Here is a 14,547-nt window from a genome sequence, read left to right as displayed (position 1 = left end):
GCTTCACTTCCCTTGAGGGTGAGACTGGAACGCTGGAAGGAGAAAGATGGAAACATGCAAGGCTCTCGGAGAGCTGCCTTGGTGGAGTAGAGGCCGGCGTGGCTGGGCTCCAGAGCTGGGGAACAGGCGTGCTTTCCAGAGTGGAAGACTAGCACAGGTGGAAAGAGAGTGAGCGATGTAAAGGAAATGAGAGAAGGGTTTATGAAGTTCTGGCTGGGGTTTCCCCTCTGGCTCGCAGAGGAAGAGGCTGGTGTGGCCAGGTCTCTGAGTTTGGGAAGTGAGTTTCACTTGCCCTCAGAGGGAGGCTGAGGAAGGGATGGAGGAAATGAAAAACGAGACGGGAAATATAGGCAGGAACTAGCGGTTAAATAGGATCTTGCAGATAGTTTGCCAGTTTTGTTGTTGAAAGCTGCTATTTCTAGAAAACGAATTGTGCTTTAAAGACCTCCTTGCATTTGTCATTAAGGTAAAGTTTGATGAAACCACTTCTTAGTTGTCTACCCCTGTATTTCTCCATGGTTTAGCATGTCCTCTAGTGCTTGTTGCTTCCTCCCCACTGTTATGATTCATGAACCTACATTTAGTGTTTAGGTTCTTTTGCATATTGATTGATGCCTTTCAGATGTCACAGTGTAGTTACTTCCGGGATGGGATGTTTGCAATTGTTTCAGTAATGCTTGATTTACCCAGTCGCTATCCTGAGATCCAGATGCTATGACATTCATTGTTACTGTATATCCATTTTCTCTTTTAAAAAACAAAGTAGTCAGAGATATGTTAAGTTTCCATTGTCTGCTGCTTCAAATTCATGTTAATGAAGTATCTGATGCATTGGATACGGATGTTTCAAAGTGATCAGTGTGGAGTATCAGAAATTTATGAGTTTTGATGCAGAGTGCATGTAGACAATATTCCAGAAGTTAGCAGGTGGAAGAACTTGGTCATTGGTCCACACTGTTTTTCCCAAACTTCAGCTTGGTCTGCCAGTACCTTTTGCCTTTGTTTATGACTCTTGGAAGAAAATTCCATGCATAAATTTGGACTGCTGATGCCAAATGTGAAACACGACATCTGAATTTTGTTTTAGTATTATTTTGATTAGCAATTTAAAGACCATGTGCTGGACCAGCATATTGTTCCCATCTGCAGTACACTGGGCACAAAGGTTGTAATAGAAAAGAGAGTTGATATTAACAGATTTAACAGTATCGTTGGTTTTAGGCCATGCCAATTCTGCTGTTCCTGCTGCACCTAAAAACAGTATGTCGTGATCACATAGAAAACAGATTAACAGAACATTGTTATTAAAATACAGCAACCAACCAGATGCTAAATGTTGTTTTATTATTTTAAAAAGTGTGTGGGTGAAGTTAAGTCAACAGTTTTTGAAAAACTACACACCAGAGTACCTTTTAGCCGTCAAGCTAGGAAAGAACCAAACCATGATTAAACAAGTCGGTTTAAATGACTTTAGTTTTGTGCGTTTTTTTTTTCCTCTGTTCAGTCTCCAAGCATTTGATGGGTTACTGAGCTTCAAGGATTTTCATTGTTTTAAATCTTAGTTTTTCAGAAATGCCACAGCAATTTGCAGTAACTCATCAGGACCCAGTTTAATTGGGTAATTGGATGAATGTCATTCGGCTTTTCTTTTTACAAATGCTCTCTTAGGTGCACTGAATTGAGATGTATCTTTTTAGGCCCTATCTGATGCGTTTTAAATCTCTATTGCCAACCCGTCTCTCCTTTTAATTATAAAATACCTAGTTGTTACAAAAAATATTGTAATTTGGTTTTACCCTGCAATTTTTGAGATTATTTTAATGCAAGGCTACTCGTTTTCGATTTGCTTTGCAGTCTCTTTACTTGCTGTGGGTGTGTTTTTTAAACAGTTTTTTTTTTAACCTGACATTTTGTTTAAATGAAGAATAAATACCAGACAGTTTTGCGGTTTCTATGGGGAAGAAATAACCTTGTTATCTCTCTCATATTCTATTAAAGAGGGTTCATTGTCTGGCTCCCTGGACACATTCATTAATTCCCAGTTCTTTACAGTAAATGCCCTTGATTCTAATGCAAAAGGCCCTTGTTCTCACTGCTGCTTCACCAGACAGTGCCTCAGAATATGTAGGAGACGCTCCATTAGCAAATCCTAGCAAAGCTTTCTGCTGCTCCAGGCTTTCATTAGAGAGAAAAAAAAAGAAATAATAATTAGGTTTTAAAGCATACATAAATAAGACATGGTCGAACAGTTACAGGATTGTCTATGGGACTGTTTTATAGTGTAATTCTTTCCCAGAAATGATGCTTGGAATCTCTTTTGGATTGGAATGGCAATGAAATGCCCATTTTGGAATTCATTCAAGCACTTGTGTATACAGTGAATACATATTCTCATGTCCCCTTAGGGTCATTCCTGTTCACAATCTGTCTGGGATGATTGTCTGCAAAAATGTAGTGCTGTCTCGTTTAGAATAAAACCAAATAGTTAATGTGTTTAATAGCCATAGTCTTTTAAAACAGAGAAATCAGATATTTGAAAGAGCTCTTCTAACTGCTGAAACTTTGGGGAGCATGCCATGGTGTAAAGAGAACTTTCAAGAGGTGATTTTAAAACCTGTATGCAAAATACATAAATACATGTTACAAATAATGAAGGTGTTTAAGTATAAGGGTTACGCCCAACATCCCATTTTTTTAATGAGATCTAGGAACTAGTGTTTAAGGTCCCATGTCTGGAATCTTTTGTGTGTATATATATATATATATAAAATGTCACACTACCGTTCATATATTTGAGCAAATATATTTGTTAGATGTCATAAGTTATTAAAAAAAATAAATGAATAAAGCCCATATTCAGCAGTTGTTTTACTACTGGCAAAGGTTGCCCTTTAAGTAAACCGTTCTGCCTGTTTTAGAAACCTGTTTAAATAGTCCATTCAGGATGAGAAACAGAAGCTTCCCTCTTTCCTTCCTGTGTGCTGTAAACATTCCATTTGCATAGTGTCATTCTGAAGCCAAAGCATGTCATCAATGAGAGTATCATTATAGATCATGACCTCAGGTCCGCTAACCTTAGGGATTTCTTTTAGACAAAAAGGCGTTGGCATTATAAATGGGTTTAGTCAGAAGAAGGGGATTCTGGTGTCTTGTTTATTAGATAAAGTTTGCGGCGAATTGGTGACTGTTAAAGGTAGTTATCCAGTTACAGCGAACCACAGAACACCGTACTTCTAAATAATGAACTGCAATAAGAGGTAGAAGGATTGTATTCCTGGTTCGGTCAACAACAATGAGTAAAGTGTCTTTTAGCGGCAGTTGCTTTGTTTGTGTTCCAGTAGGTGAGGACTACAATGTTTTCATTGTCTTCATGGGCAGGGGTGGATACAAGAAATGCAGGCTAGTGTCTCGCCTCTCCTTAACTGTAATAAACTGAAACCTCTAACTGTAAAGATATATCCCATTATGTCTGCACAAACTGAACTGTGTGTCTTGCCTATTCTGTTATATACACAGTACACAGTTACAAATAAGTCTTCCAGCTGGTGTAAGGTGTCTAAGAGTAACACTGTGCTCCTTGATTGAAACAAAACCTGCCGACCACCTGATCAGTTGAATTTCTTCCTACTTATTGGACAAACTAACAATGTGAAAACAATCATGGCTGATCTAAATCATCCAACACTGTGGAAAACCCTGGCAAAGTGTAGCCCTCTTAAAATGCCGAAGTAGCACCATTGATCAGTGATAGACCTAACTAGATTTAGTATTGTTTTAAACCGTTTATATTTGGTAGCCAAAGTAAATGATCAGGTCTACTGTATGGATAAGATCTACAGGTGCTGACATTAAAGAGATTGTGTGTGTGTGTGTGTGTGTGTGTGTGTGTGTGTGTGTGTGTAAAATATATAATCTCACATATACAGGCAGATCAAGCAGCAAACCTTCTTGCCTCATATACCATAGATCATTAATAATGCTGTTTACAGTCTCCAAGATAAAATCACTTCCGACCGCTACAGAATGCAGGGTTCTGGTCTCAACCTAAATGTGTGGCATGGTTCCAGATTTCAATCTGACACAGCTGGGGAACTCGCATGCATGCACTCCCTCCCACACTCTGAACCCAATGCCTCTTGGTTGCACATCGTCATTTGAGAATGACCAGATGTAAAGCCATAGATTAATGTATCGGTGGATAGGCTTATTGCAAACCTTGAGAAATGCAACTCCCTTTTTGTCAACCATGGCAAGAAGGCTGAGACATATAGGAACTTCATGGTAATCATTATTGAGTGATCTCTCTGTAGTTCAGTAACAGGTCACTCTGTACAAGCCCTGAAACATTTTCTTTTGACTGATTTTTAAGATCGGTGTTCCTTTAACAGCATACAACATTGTTTTTGATTTTGTTTTCTGATAAGATGTGCATGGCTTTTATTTATAGTCAGCCATTTATATTGAATCTTTTATTTAGTCTGCTATACCGGTGTGCATCAGGGAGGCCCTTGAAAAATGACCTGAGTGGGGCAGGGTGGGTCTTTGTTACACCATAGATCTAAAAGCTGACGTGGGTCATCACATTTCTAAATGATAATCAGTAATAATAATAATCATTTTTATAAAGTGATTGCTTTCAAAACAGAATTGTCCTTGGAAATAAACCAAAAAGACAAAACAGGCACTGCCAATGTTTTAAGCATAAACAATTGGTATCAGTCTGTTGTATGTATATCTCGGTGTCAGATTATGGGTGAAATATTTTCATTGTGTCATCACATAGGATCAGCTTTGTTTTTTCTGGTGCAGTTTGTTGTATCATAGCATCGTTGTGCAGCTGACCAGCATATGAAATGAATTTGAGAGCTGCCCTTGAGTCTGTTAATAGGAGACAACCTTAAAGGTTGCAGAAGGTTGTTACATCATTTGCCTTGGAACGTCCTTCAGCTTTAGGCATTTAGGCTGTAAAACACTGTAACAGTGTGCTGTTGTTTCTGGAAGTATTGTAGATTGTAGTGGATGTAATCAAATGCAAAGAGCAAGATTCACTTAATAAAAAGTGACAGAAGGAAGCACTGAGGAGAAAAACAGATGGTCTCTTAGTCTGCCATAGAAACAAATACCTGCAGTGTTTTAGCTCTTGCTTGTAATATGTCCTGCATATATTCTGAGTCCAAGATATTAGAGAAGTACATATGAGAAATGCAGATAGATTTCATACAGTTTTTCTGATGTTCAGTTTGTCAAAATAATTGACTTAACGGGGCTCTGTCGACGCTCATGTAACATGTCGCTTGGTTATTTTATTATTTTTCTAGATGTTCAAATGTCATTTGAGACTATTTACTCCTTTTAATATGTATACTGTGATGTGGACGGCTGCTTTACAAAGCACCATTTTATGGGCAAAGCGTTTGGGGGGGGGGGGGGGGTAATAAAAACATAGCTCAGAGTGTTTGGCAACCAAACAAATGATTAAATATACACCATGTCAGCTAAAGCAAACTGCCTTTGATTTAATATGCAAGGAAAATGCACACACTATGGATTTCAAATCCAAACTCCTGGAAGCTTCAGTGCAGATATAACTTCAGCTTAGTCTTTACATTCTGCACAAATATGTCAGAAATACATAATGCATTTAAAAGCAAACCCATTTTAAAGAACCACATTTCAGTACACTACATATTTTTATAAATTAATCATTTGCACATATGCAAGCCTCTACTACTTGGTTAGGGCATGTTTAATTACAGTTTGCCTCACAACCAATAGTGTTTCTTCATATGTGTTTTCAGTATATAATGTTTTTTAATTTTATTATTTTTAGATGGAGCTTCTGGATAAGTTCCCTGTGGAAGGAGGCCAGAAGGACCCAAAGCAAAGGATTATTCCCTTTCTCCCAGGTAAAAAATAAAAATAATAATAATAAATGTGCAGCACTTTGTTCAATAATATATTTGTAATCTTTGAAACCTTTTGTGTCATTTTTTTAAAAACCTTTTTTTTTATTCTTTCATATGCCTTCAATTTTGTGCACTGCAGTTTATATATATATATATACATATATATATATATATATATATATATATATATATATATATATATATATATATATATATATATATATATATATAATATATATATATAAAAAAAAAAAAAAAAGTGGTTTAAAGTTTCTTAGTTATCCTGTCCATTTTGCTCTGTACAGCTCGGAAGTCATGCCCACAGGCATCGCCCCCTGTATAGATTTTGGTGCAATGTGGTGGGTGTGGCTTCAACAATGATTGCTGTGATTGGAGTGCCCGGGGCAACCAGAACTAACAACATTCCTTCAACCACATTCTGTATGATACTAATATTATATTGAAATAATGTACTGCCTTGAATTCATCTTTCAGATCTTTCTTAGAAATTAATCATGACATGCCCATCGTTTTTGTAGCCCTCTGTAAACCAACCTACTGAAGGCTCATATCTTCTTGATGGTTCAGTGTTCTCTATAATGAGTCTTTATTTTGGAAGGTTAGAGTTTCATGTGGCTGAAGACAAGTAACTTTGAGTCATCCAATGCTACTTTTAAAAAGTTTTTTTTTATAAACTTTTGGATATGTGGCAGAATACCTATTTGCCCCTGTACTGTAGGTCAGTAGGACAATGTGGTTGTGCTTATTGTAACACGTTACCAGCTGTCAAGCCCAGAGCCTGCACCAACACAGTGGAAATATTCAATAAATGTATTCGTAAAACCTTTTTTAGTTGAGATAGCTGTAAAAAGTGTAAGACCATGTTGTTTTTCAGAGCCGTGCCTGGCCCCCCTCTCCCTGGTTAGACATGTGGTGTTTCTATATGAATCAGAATTCCCAGTATTGTGAAGGTCTGGAGTTAATCGGAAAATGTAAAGAGGGAAGGAGAGTGGGAGACTCTGCCACAGATCTCAGCTGTATTTATTTAACATATTCTTTGAGGGGAGAACCACGTGGGCTTTTTTTCCATATGGTCTTTTTGGTTTTTAATTATTTTTATTTTATTTGTTTTTAAAAAAAGTTTTAGCAGGCCATGTTTAATTTTTTTTTTTTTACATTAAATATTAAATGAAAAATATTTTGTTTCTGCATCTTAACTTTTTCTATACTTTCTTGGTAAAAATAAAGTTACAAGACTGGGCTCCATTTTAGTGCTGATGAGCTATACTGTGTTTTGAAGCAGTGCAAAGTACAAGAAGAGTACAAAGCTCGTAACTGCCATTAGCGTTTTGATTTAAATAATGGAATATAGTCAAATACTGCACTTCATGCTGTAGAGCCCTATGCTCCAGTGAATCCTCATTTTTCCTATCGTATTACATTTTTATTGCCTTGTTTTGCCAGCAACCATAATCGCCGCCCTAGTAAAAGTCTCTGGCAGATACTAGTATACTGTACGTCACGTTCCAAATGCAAGATTGTCAAAACTCTGTATCCTCCTATCACAGTTGCTGCTCCATCTCCGGCACTAAAATAGGTATATTAACTATTTAACTAGTTCTTCAGTGGTATGAAACAGTGACTGCTAGGGTTGTTGCAAAGGAAGGACTAAATAAACAAAATGCTGGGAATTAAATCTGTGGTACTTAATCAGAAGTCCAGCAGACAGAATGTTAGGGTGCCCGGCCTGAAAACATTTCCATTTTTAAAATGTCAACAATGAAAAAGCAGTTCTCTGTGAACTTTTGCTCTTTAAAGTGTGGTTTACAGTAAGTACAGTTTGTTCATTAGGCTTTCCAGCTTCCTCCTCCTCTGTCCTATGTCCAAAATGTTTAATGAAATGGATTTATCTCATTGGACATCACTACACTATGTTTGTCAGCTGGTTTACATTGATGTGCCATTTTTTTTTTTTTCTTTACAGAAAAAGGCTTGATCTTTATTCTAAAGTTCCCTTTGGTGCAGCATCGCTTTGGGATGCTGACAACCTACCACCCACAGTGAAATTCAGAAATGAACCATGTACTGTACCAGTAAAAACATCTTCAAGATTGTTGGAGCAGACATTTGTCTGCACACAAAGATTTCAAGCAATTCCTGAGGGTTGAAGCTTTATGTAGAATGCTCAAGACTCGGAAGTGGCTTTATGCAAAACATTTGATCATATATAGCTGTTTTATATTATTATGTGTGGTTCCTGGCTTAAAACCCTTTTAACCCCATGTTTACTTGAAAGCGATATGCTATATTCATGACTTCAAGACAATTAACCATTCAGTATGTAGACACTTGGCTACCGCACCCTTTTCACTGTTTGCATGGGCACTGTAGTCCTTTTCATTTAATGTTTCAGATCTATTTGGCCACTTAGTATTTTATAATTATAATTAAAGTTATGCTGCTCCTATTGAAACACCAGTGAGTTCAAAAAGGAAAAGCACATCTTGAGAAATCTCCATTGCCAGCTCTATTAAAAGTGGCTAAAACAGTAAATGTTAAAGCAATACCACCAGCTGCTTATTATCTCTATCCGTTTAAGCAGCATTTAATTTTGCTCAACTCGGTGTCACATTCCAGTTTTTACCAATCTTCCTAGTGAAAATTGTGTATGTCTGCAGTGGAGGAGCTATGTCCTTCCAAATCTGGCTAGACTAACCATTTGTCTTCATGGAGGAATTTTATTACATCTTTTAAACTCTGTAAGAGTGCAGTTTAACCTCACTACTAAACTAACAGGCAAGCTTGGAGCCATTTTAAATTTCCTCTTTTAAATGTAATGGCACTGTGATATGTGGCTATAAAAGTAGTTAATTCAAATAGAATGATTTGGGTTTAAGTTACATTGTTTCTATTAAATGACTAAACAGGGGTATAGTCTAGTTTTATGCTTAACCTCAGTCCAGACAGAGATTGTTAATCTAATCTTCAAGAAGAGAGTGGAATGTGTGGGAAATGCTATGCTATGCTGTCCTGAGTGACAGAATAAACTACCCCACATTGTATGCTTTTACCTATTTCTGCTTGTCTAAAATGAAATAGGTATGATTGCAATGCCAAAATCAGTCAGAACAATATTTAAAGGAGTTAGAGGTTTCTTGCAATCATGGTAAAATGTGCATCTTTAGTACATTGTTCAATAACTTTTCTACCTTTTTTAAAAGCAATTCAATGGCCGGTCTAAACGCTTAAATGTTTGTTTGTATGCAGGAGTGAAAAGCTTCTTTGGGTCCTCCTTGATTTCAGTCCTGTGTTTTCATTATCCCTGTAATTGCTGCCTGACAGGTTTATACCTGTATATAATACTGCTCAGTTTGACGAGAGACCATAAAATAATGACTCAGCAGCCAGTCAGCAATTTAACCAAGAAACACCAATTACAAACCTACTGTTTCCATATTTCTTTTTTCTGACCCTTCTAAGTCTTGTAGTCTATTTTGTTCAGGCATTCATTGGCCAACTTTGTAAACAGTCAGCTGAATTAAGTGATAACAGATGGTGTGTGTGTATATATATATATATATATATATATATATATATATATATATATATATATATATATATATATATATGAGAGAACTGTGCAATAACAACCTATAAGTTTGAGTATTTTATTTTTTGGTGTATTTGGTTGTTATCGTGTGCTCAGCTGGTCACCATACTGTATTGAGGCTTTAAGTAACTCAGTCTACCTCGGGAACGTCGGAGGTGGGAGAGGTTGGCACTGTGGCCCAAATCCCTATTTAAACATCTTTGGATTTGGCATTGGCTGAAAGAAGAGTAAGTCGTTTCAGTTCACCCCATAGTGGTCTTTTTAATTAATCCCCCAGAAAGGCTTATGGTTAATTAAAAATTGGGAATATGCTTCCGTTAAAACAGATTGGAAAAGCAGTTTGGGAAGCCAATGCTGTACTCCATGTGTTCTGTCCCAAGTAAACCCCAAAATATACTTGTGTAAGTTATATCCTCCTTTTCTCTTTCCTGTACCGTAAATAGTCAAAACTGCCTGCCATGATGAAACACAGCCAGCAGTTATCTAAATCTTCCTATATCAGTGCAATCTCACCCATGCCCTTGCTTTGACATATGGCTAATGAGGATTTACTGTAAGAGCACTTTCCATGTAATGACGGAAGAGACCTTATCCAGTGGAAAGTCACTGCAACACATTAGCTCTGTAGTCATTTAGCACAGGCTGTTTAGCACACTGTCAATCCAGGACTGGTAGATTGCCAGGGGCTACAGTATGTACTGGAAGTGCACATTTACAAGGCAATATGTTTGAAGTTGGGACGCTTGTAGCTGCCAAACAAAATGGATAGTTACATTATTTGCTTGTGAACTGCACGGCTATGAAGTCAAACGCCTTACAAGTGTGGTGCTACAATCAGGATTAATACTGTAACTACTCTTTTAACCTACCTGTGGAAAGGCTACCTTTAATCAATTTGTATTACTGTATCCCTTCATCTATGAACGAGTAGCTACTGTTAAGCACTTGACCTTCATTATTTACTTTTAAAATAGACAAGGCTGCAGCAAGGATGTTGAGGATTTAGGATGGCTGTCTGATGGGATGAGATGGAGGTTAGGGGTGTATGAACCTTTCAACTCTAACCCTTATTAATCAAGTCAGGACATCCCTTGAGAATGACTCTATTCTGTGTAAATTGCTCCAAATAAATACATAAATTGATATCTTAATTAAGTTACCACTGCAAGTTCTGAATGTCCATGACATGTTACACTTACATTTGGGGTTTTGAAGCTTGGTATAGACATTCCTTAATTCTTGGATGTGATAATCTAGCTCATTCATTATTATTAATTTTAAAGGCGTTCCAACTTCTTGCCTTGCTTTTTTTCTAGTTTTGAAAGTGCTCCTGTTAAAGTACAAAGTGACAAGGCTCATCCTTAAGTCATGTTTTGATTTATTAAATTTGTATCCCAAAATATTTCAGCTGTACTTCCACACATCTGTCAAATGCAGAAGAGAAACAAAGCGGGTATTCCTGCTGGTAGTTTCATGATTTATCTTTAGAGTGCAACATTCGTCAGAGTGAAGATACTGTAAATGCATATTCTTCATTTTGCAGTCATTGCAATTGATACACTTCCAGTGTTACTGACTAGGCTTCTTCTTACAGCCCACAGATGTGACACATCCCTAGGGTAAGCTGATATAGATCTCTGCGGTTTCATCTTTGGACGAGGTACAGTGCTGCATCAGCATGAAGGCTGCAAATGATCTAAGTTTCTTCCGTGTTGCAAATCTAGAAAGAAGAATGGTTTCATCTTTGCCCTTGTAATCTACAGGACAGTCCCAGCAGGAGCATTCGTTTGAAATGCTCTTAAGGGCCCTATGATTTACTAGATATATACTTCATCTTTGGAAGCTGCTTGGTGCAGAGCATGACTTCAAATAACTCCACAGTTTGTGCAGTGTTGGCAAGCCTCGTTCCCACTGTCAGAGAGTGGAGTCGCGGGCTCAATTTCAGGTTTACGAAAGCTGACTCATGTAAGAAATTAACAGTCCAAGTAATTCAGCTGTAATTCACGGAACTCTAGATTTACCAAAAAAGCACAGATTTTCAAAGTTAGAATTCTGCACATACATTTCTGAAAATATGAACGTAGCATTTAGATGCTTATTGGAAAGTATTTCTACATTATCTCAGTTGATGGAAAATAATGCCAGCAGCCTGTTAGTCATTCCTTTGTTTTTCCCATGGTTAGCCAATCTGGCTGAATCAGCACAACAGTGGAGACTTCAGGAAATGAAGGAAATGAATGTTGGAAGCAAAGTCTGCAGGGTCTTTTCCCACCTAGACATTTGGATTAAAAGGTGTTATAAAACACTGGATGCAGGAAGTGCATGCAAATGATTGTGTCTATTAATGAGGATAATGAAGTAATACCAAAAGAGCTGAGCCAAGTATTCTTGATTATGTTTGTAAAAAATACAACAGCTGCATTTCTGTTCTTGAAACCCCAGGATTCTTGCAGTTTGTGCTTTTCATAGTTAAAAAATAATTTGTACAAATTTTAAAGCATGGGTAGACATTCTGGAACCATGTATCTGCCATGAAAAATACGTGGATGGAATTTTGATAGTCATACCCACCTCAAACAATGTTCTAGAATCCAGTGATGTAGCAGGGTTAGGGAGGAGTGAGCGACTTTGTGAACTGTCTGCCCCTCGGCCCTTACAGGAAATGGATAGAAGACAGGGATATGTAAAGGTCATGGGAGTTAGTGGCACATACAGGGTTATTGTTTCTATGACGATGTATTTGGAGCTCTAAAAAGATAAGTGATTTTCAAAAGCATGTCCAACACAACCACTTACAATATACTGACAAGTCATTTTATTGCAAAGTCAGATGTTCCATTATTAAAGCAATTAGGTGGTGTGCGCTCGCTGTAACCTTTCTAACGCATTACATTCTTTGTAAATTGAATGAACGGTCTAATCCATTAACCGATTTTAATCCATTAATCTTATTAATTGTTTATTTTTATCTTTTCAACCTGTAATCTACACAGACTGGCCGGATAATTAGGGAATGAAGGCCTATTTAATCTGCGTGAGACACCTGTCATGGAGGAGCACATCAGCTTCACAAGGGGCATGATAGTAGGTGCCTGTACAACTGGCTATCCTTCAGCACAGTGGCTGAGATGACTCCATGAAGACTGGGTCTCTTGGGCGCTCCTGGATTGGCATAGTTAAACCACCACTGGAAAGCACAACTTTGATCAAGACAGTCATGACAGATCAAAACAGCAATCTGTTGTGACAAGCAGCTAAAGTGGTACAAATCACAGAAACCGTCAACACTGACCAGACGCACCTGTTTACACTCGAACAATGTGCCATGAGCAGGGTGGGCTTTGGTAGCAGGTCAGTGTAATAAGGGTTTTAGGCCAGATCAATTTACATAGAGTGATGTCATTAAGCATTGCGATTATTTAAGTAACTGGGTTAAATGATGAGAACCGAAAGGTGAATGAGACTCAGATCTTCTCATATTGCTGGATCTTCTCAAGTCCCTTGTCTGTAAATCCATTAAACACATCTTAGACCATTTCAACTCTTCCAGATGCCAACTGGATGAAAGGTCTGGTTGATCTGCTCTTATACTGAAATTGAAAGCTTATTGTTTGGATGTCTGGTGAGATCTCAAGCAATAACCTGGGAAATTGAAATTATACATTTATTCAGCTGTTGCAGTTTTGATTTAGACCAGTTGACCTTCACTGTTAAAACCATTGCTCCTTTTTCTCATTAATCACTTTGATTTACATCAATGGCATGTTTTCATTGGATGAGCATTCTATTTAGGTTGTACCGTAAGCACTTTACAGATAAGTGAATTAAAAACTGGGACGCATCTTCAGAAACAGGTTTTTAGGGCTTTCTCATATACAAAAGTATAAAATGTTTCCAAGATTGCATTCTACTGGCATTTTACCAACGTTTAAAGACAAGAGTGTCTTTAACTAAACCCACAGGCACTATTATTATTCTGTAAAGCACTTTGTGATGGTGGTCCACTATGAAAGGTGCTATATAAACATTTATTATTATTATTATTATTATTAGGGATGTTGGTTTTCATTGAAAGAACTTCAATTTGATTCTTCTAATGATTCAAATTGCAGCAGTATTAAAATGCACTGCTGTTTAAATCAATTGAACCAACCCAGTGGTATTGATTTACAGTATCGTGTGCAGTAGTATATGTTATATACAACTTCAGGCTTGTAAATATAAATCACTTAAAAATTAGTTGAAATACATATTATGCAACAAAGTGCAGTCATTTCTCCTTGTGTAACATAAATGTAATTGCTTTTCAGAGTTGTTGCAATGGGCCGCCTTGATTTTGTTCCAGTTGTTTGTGCCAAAAATGATTCAACATGTTGGCATGCAAAATCTTAATCCATTTTATTTTGAAAAACAAACCATTTAAGTAAAAAAAAAGTTCTTTTGTTTTTTGTAATCTGTTTTTGTTTTTTTGTTTTTAGGTAAAATACTTTTCCGAAGAAGTCATATCAGGGATGTTGCAATTAAACGTCTGAGGCCAATTGATGAATACTGTGGGGTGAGTTGAAAAGAGAATCAAAGCTGCTTTTTTATTTGAATTATGTCATAGATTCCTAATAAAGATGAATTATATTCTCAACTGTAGTACAAGTCTCTTTGATAGACTTGGCATAGGGGCTGGCCAGTCCCAAGTGTAGCTGGGCAACAATTTGGAAATCACTACACATCTACTTTGATCTAGATTGATGCCTGCTACCATCAGGTGTTAAAGGTACACTTGCATGACAGTATATATAGAGTATCGCCTGAAAATAACATTTGGCAATATTGGGTTAGCTGCCCCGCTCTCTGAATAGTGAAAAGGAGGCATACTAGATGAGACATGCTTATGTATGGTGTTTAGATGCACTGCACTGGATTCATTGATTTTGGGGCACACAGTGGGAAAACAGTTAACCGTTGACATTTCAGTTGTATTATATAAACCTTTTGATAGACCAACCTAAAAGTAAAAGCAAGAATATATTAGATGGT

At 37.2% G+C, this 14,547-nt stretch overlaps 1 protein-coding gene across 2 annotated transcripts in view; it reads left to right on the top strand.

Moving 5' to 3' along the window:
* The window catches only part of LOC117431501 (SH3 and PX domain-containing protein 2B-like), a 46,420-nt gene that overhangs the window by 9,613 nt on the left and 22,260 nt on the right, over positions 1 to 14,547 (top strand). For both annotated transcript variants that reach the window (XM_058996259.1, XM_058996260.1), the window contains exons 3-4: positions 5,831 to 5,906; positions 13,995 to 14,071. In XM_058996259.1, the coding sequence (XP_058852242.1) occupies positions 5,831 to 5,906; positions 13,995 to 14,071 (153 nt within the window). The remainder of the gene's footprint in view (positions 1 to 5,830; positions 5,907 to 13,994; positions 14,072 to 14,547) is intronic.

This window comes from Acipenser ruthenus, chromosome 22 (genome assembly GCF_902713425.1).
Source record: "Acipenser ruthenus chromosome 22, fAciRut3.2 maternal haplotype, whole genome shotgun sequence".
In the NCBI taxonomy this organism is placed as follows: Eukaryota; Metazoa; Chordata; class Actinopteri; order Acipenseriformes; family Acipenseridae; genus Acipenser; species Acipenser ruthenus.
This window is presented reverse-complemented; position numbering and strand designations above follow the sequence as displayed.